This window comes from Galeopterus variegatus, unplaced genomic scaffold, assembly GCF_000696425.1.
Source record: "Galeopterus variegatus unplaced genomic scaffold, G_variegatus-3.0.2 Scaffold14764, whole genome shotgun sequence".
NCBI lineage: Eukaryota > Metazoa > Chordata > Mammalia > Dermoptera > Cynocephalidae > Galeopterus > Galeopterus variegatus.
This window is the reverse complement of record NW_007740875.1, coordinates 16,579-21,825: the sequence shown is the minus strand read 5'-3', so window position 1 is coordinate 21,825 and position 5,247 is coordinate 16,579. Positions and strand designations below refer to the sequence as shown.

The following is a 5,247-nucleotide window of genomic DNA, read 5'->3' as shown; positions in this document are numbered from 1 at the left end:
GAGCTTTGGCCGTACATGGGTACTGAGCTTCGAGTGACGCTTGTTCTGCACCAGCGGACGCGGTGTGTGATTGTCCTCCAGCTTCTCAGATGCTGCTTGACATCGGTTGATTTTCAAATGTTGAACCAGGCTTGCCTATCTTAAATTCTGTTGTTACTTTGTTATTTTTAAAAGCAAACCTAGTGTCTCTCTCCCTTTTTGGACTCATTTTTTAAAATTTCTGCTGTATTGTGCGATGGGCTGAAAGCATGAGGGAGAAGGCTTAAAAGGCATCTCTAGAAACTTCTAGGAAAAAGGGAGGGGGAGAAAGAAAATGGGGAAGGAGGGGAAATGAGAGGCGTGGTGAAGGAGGGGGTGGTCCTGCCACGGTCCCGGCCCCAGGCTGCAGTCGGAGAATGTGCGGGCTCCGGGCTGCCTAACGTGAAGCTGCAGCCAGAGGTCAAACAAGCAGCTGCTGCGCTGAGAAGGCAGAGGGCGAAACGGAGCCAAGAGTCGCGTCCCGGCTCTGCCACCTGCCAGCTGTGTTATATTAGGCGACTCGCTCAACCTCCCGTGCCTCTGTTTCCCCATTTGACGAACAGGGCTAGTGATGTAGCACCCTCTCGCACGGCGCCTGGCACATAGTGAGTGCTCTCTGGCATTAGCTGGCATTGCCCAGGCGCCCGCTGCTGCTGCCGTGGTGACGTGGGACCCACTGAGCTCGCTCTTGTCTGTTCCACAGAAATCGCCCTGATGTTATAACGAGAACGAACTGGCGCGCTCCAGTGGTGTGGGAAGGCACTTTCAACAGAGACGCCCTGGGAAAATACTACGGAAGGCAAAACCTCACCGTGGGCTTGGCGGTCTTTGCCGCTGGCAGGTGGGTGCCACTGACCTTTGCCCTTTTTTATTTTGGGAAAACGAGGCTGAGCATCCACGGGCCTTCTGTCCCCGAAGAGCTTCTCATCACACACCGCGACCCTTACTCCTGGCCGTCCTGCACGGAAAGCTTGTGCTAGTTACTTTCTCCACTGGTGGCCGGTCCTTCACACCACTCGGGAATCTTGTGACTAATGTCCCCTCAGCTCTCGCTCCCTTCCTTCCCGACAGCCGTTCCGAAGCGTGACGGCTTTTCCCGGGCCTGGGGGTTGGCTGCATTGTGGCTCAGCAGCCGGTTCAGCCCCCCGCCCCTTCTGTGGCATCGACAGCGCGGGTGAGACAGCGCAGCGGGGGCGTCTCTAACTGCACGGGATTGAGGGGCACAGGGTTCTATGTCAATATCTGTGCACAATGTGTGATGGTCAGATCAGGGCGACGGCGTCTCCATCACCACCAAATACATCTTTTCTTTGTGATGAGTGTTTGAGGCCCTCTCTTCCAGCCATTTAAGAACATACAGCAAATTATTGTTAATTAACACACCCAGTGCCACTGTAGGCCGCTAGAACTTGCTTTTTTAAACCTCCTGATGGGCTTTAGAGGACTAAGCTTCCTCCTTTGTGTGCGCTTCCCAGGCTGGCGGGTGAGCACCTGAAGCTGTTCCTAACGTCAGCCAGTAAGTACTTCATGACCGGCTACCGAGTTGTCGTCTACGTCATAGCGGACGTCTCCTTCCAGCTGCCTGACCTGGAGCCAAGTCCTCTTCGAACGTTCCAGATATTCAGAGTGGAGGAGGAAGACCTGTGGCACGACCACGACGTGGCGCGCATGAGGAGCTTGGGCCAGCACGTCCTCTGGCACATCCAGTATGAAGTCGACTTCCTCTTCAGCATGCCGGCCAGCCAGGTCTTCCAGAACGACTTTGGGGTGGAGACCCTGGGCACCTCTGTGGCTCAGCTCCACGCATGGTGGTATTTTCAAAACACCAAGAACGTCCCTTACGAGAGGAGGCCTAAGTCAGCGGCTTACATCCCGTTTGGACAGGGAGATTTCTATTACGACGGCTCGGTTGTTGGTGGCACGCCCCATGAGATGTTAAACCTCATCCAGAACTATCTGAGTGCGACTACCCAGGACATCAAACATGGACTTAACAGCACCTACGAAAGGCACCTCAACAAATACTTTTTTCTCAATAAACCCACCAAGTTGTTGTCACCAGAATACAGCTGGGACCTGACATTTACGCCCCCTGCCCAGATTCGATATGTCAAGTTGGTGCGTCATTCCCAGAGGAATTATGATCAGGCCATTGAGTTTATAGACTGATAAATGAGTCACAGAAGCAGTCTTTGATAAACAGACAATGTCTTAAAACCTTCCATTTTTGAGAGATGTAAAAATTTACGCTCTTCCAAAAGGAATTTTTCCCCTTGCAATTTTGAACCGTTCAATTTGGCTAATACAGGATAAAGAATAAAAGGACAATTATTTAATGTTAATACACAGTAATATTATTATCTATGTATTACAGATAACATGCAAATACTTTTGGAATAGAAGGAATTTTTTTTAAATGGAGAATGACTCTGTTTCAAAAAAATAGACTCATGAAATGGAAAAGTGTTATGTGCAAAAGAAAAAATAAACGTTTATTAGTTCACTCATCAAATACATCGGTCCCTCATGTAGTCTCAATCTGTCCAGTATGTGATTGGACACAGATAAATTAGAGGCATTTAACCAAATACATGTCACCAGGGAGGGGCACTCCACCAGGTGCAAACAGGGACAGAAAGTAGTTAAAAACATAACTGTGTCCTTAGCAGCCTGCGGTCTAGTGGGGGGTGAGGCTATTGTAGGGTTTATTTTGCACATTCAAACGTGCTGAAATTGACGAGGAAGACGTGATCAGCCCAGGGTGCCGCGGCAGTCCAGGGAGCTGTCCCCTCGCAGTGCAGTCATGGAGGGAGGCATACGTCACTCAGGGAGGCGACGAACAGTTTTAGTGAGTGTCATGGGCTGAATCGTGTCCCCCGTCCCCATTCACAGGCTGACGTCCTAGCCCCCAGGACCTCAGCAGGTCTCTGTATTTAGAGACTGAGCCTTTGCAGAGGCGATTAAGGTATAAACGAGGAACCTAGGGTGGGTCCTCATCAAACACGACTGGTGTCCTTACAGGACGAGGAGATTAGGACACAGACACACACACAGGGACGACCACAAGAGGACACAGGGGGACACATCTACAAGCCAAGGAGAGAGGCCTCAGAAGGAGCCAGCCCTGGGATACTTCAGTCTCCGACTTCCAGCTTCCAGAACCGTAAGAAAATAAATGTCTGTTGCTTAAGCCACCCGGCCTGTGGCACTTTGTTATGGCAAACTAATAGAGCAAGCATTTCAAAAATAAGGGCGATAACAACTTGGTGGGTTTATTGAGAAAAACGAAAACCCTCAGATTGTAAGGAGCCTGGACTATTATTTCATGCAGTGAAGATAGAGGCTGGGAAAGCTGGACCACTGGTCCAGGGTGAGACCTGGAGCTACAAGCCCAGTGTCCCCTGCACCGTCTGGCCCTGCCTCCCCTGTGCGGTCCAGCTCACAGTCCAGCTCACGACCAGGACTGCCTTAACGAGCTTATCCGGCAAGGTGCAGCTGACCCTTCCTCTTTTTGCAGTTGTCTCCCTTGACTAATTAAGATGCTTTTTAAGTGACTCATTTTTTCTTGTATCTCACTGAGTAGCTCTCAATTTTAAAAATCTATAAAAGTTTCAAAAGAGATAAAATAGATACTGCACTAGCTAGAGACCCTCCACCTGCAATGTCACCAGTTATCTTGGATCAGACCTGGAGAGGGAGGGGGTGCTGCACTAAACAAGACAGAGCAAACAAAATTCTCTCTTTCCTGCTAATTTATGGATAAGCCTGGGAGACTTATGGAAAGGGTTTCTGAAATTTTGCCCTTAAAAATGTCACAGAAGTTTTATTCGGAAGGATGCCAGGCAAACTTACTAATGTTTAGAATGTCCAGGTCCCAGAGCAAGCCTGTTTATTTATTTATTTATTTATTTTTGACCGGTCAGGGGATCGCGACCCTCGGCACGGTGTGGTCTGCACCACGCTCAGCCAGTGAGCGCACCGGCCATCCCTATGNACGTGCTGAAATTGACGAGGAAGACGTGATCAGCCCAGGGTGCCGCGGCAGTCCAGGGAGCCGTCCCCTCGCAGTGCAGTCATGGAGGGAGGCATTCGTCACTCAGGGAGGCAGTGCAGATAGTGACGAACAGTTTTAGTGAGTGTCATGGGCTGAATCGTGTCCCCCGTCCCCATTCACAGGCTGACGTCCTAGCCCCCAGGACCTCAGCAGGTCTCTGTATTTAGAGACTGAGCCTTTGCAGAGGCGATTAAGGTATAAACGAGGAACCTAGGGTGGGTCCTCATCAAACACGACTGGTGTCCTTACAGGACGAGGAGATTAGGACACAGACACACACACAGGGACGACCACAAGAGGACACAGGGGAACACATCTACAAGCCAAGGAGAGAGGCCTCAGAAGGAGCCATCCCTGGGACACTTCGGTCTCCGACTTCCAGCTTCCAGAACCGTAAGAAAATAAATGTCTGTTGCTTAAGCCACCCGGCCTGTGGCACTTTGTTATGGCAAACTAATAGAGCAAGCATTTCAAAAATAAGGGCAACGAAAACGCTCAGATTGTAAGGAGCCTGGACTATTATTTCATGCAGTGAAGATAGAGGCTGGGAAAGCTGGACCACTGGCCCACGGTGAGACCTGGAGCTACAAGCCCAGTGTCCCCTGCACCCTCTGGCCCTGCCTCCCCTGTGCGGTCCAGCTCACGACCAGGACTGCCTTAACGAGCTTATCCGGCAAGGTGCAGCTGACCCTTCCTCTTTTTGCAGTTGTCTCCCTTGACTAATTAAGATGCTTTTTAAGTGACTCATTTTTTCTTGTATCTCACTGAGTAGCTCTCAATTTAAAAAATCTATAAAAGTTTCAAAAGAGATAAAATAGATACTGCACTAGCTAGAGACCCTCCACCTGCAATGTCACCAGTTATCTTGGGTCAGACCTGGAGAGGGAGGGGGTGCTGCACTAAACAAGACAGAGCAAACAAAATTCTCTCTTTCCTGCTAATTTATGGATAAGGCTGGGAGACTTATGGAAATGGTTTCTGAAATTTTGCCCTTAAAAATGTCACAGAAGTTTTATTTGGAAGGATGCCAGGCAAACTTACTAATGTTTAGAATGTCCAGGTCCCAGAGCAAGCCTGTTTATTTATTTATTTATTTTTGACCGGTCAGGGGATTGCGACCCTCAGCACGGTGTGGTCAGCACCACTCTCAGCCAGTGAGCGCACCGGCCATCCCT

The 5,247-nt window shown here is 49.9% G+C and overlaps 1 protein-coding gene across 1 annotated transcript; it reads left to right on the top strand.

The window, feature by feature from the left end:
* The first annotated feature begins 330 nt into the window (after positions 1 to 330).
* LOC103582060 (glycosyltransferase 6 domain-containing protein 1-like) lies at positions 331 to 2,187 on the top strand. Its single transcript, XM_008563743.1, has 3 exons — positions 331 to 397; positions 700 to 859; positions 1,494 to 2,187. Exons 1-3 carry the CDS (start codon positions 331 to 333, stop codon positions 2,185 to 2,187), a joined length of 921 nt encoding a protein of 306 aa, XP_008561965.1.
* Positions 2,188 to 5,247: the final 3,060 nt, after the last annotated feature.

Excerpts from the sequence above, each read along its gene's own strand:
- LOC103582060 (XM_008563743.1), top strand. The coding sequence starts at position 331 with ATGAGAGGCGTGGTGAAGGAGGGGGTGGTCCTGCCACGGTCCCGGCCC. Across the intron at positions 398-699 it reads CCAGGCTGCAGTCGGAGAAT|CTCGCTCTTGTCTGTTCCAC; the intron begins GTGCGGGCTCCG and ends GGACCCACTGAG. Across the intron at positions 860-1,493 it reads GCGGTCTTTGCCGCTGGCAG|GCTGGCGGGTGAGCACCTGA; the intron begins GTGGGTGCCACT and ends TGCGCTTCCCAG.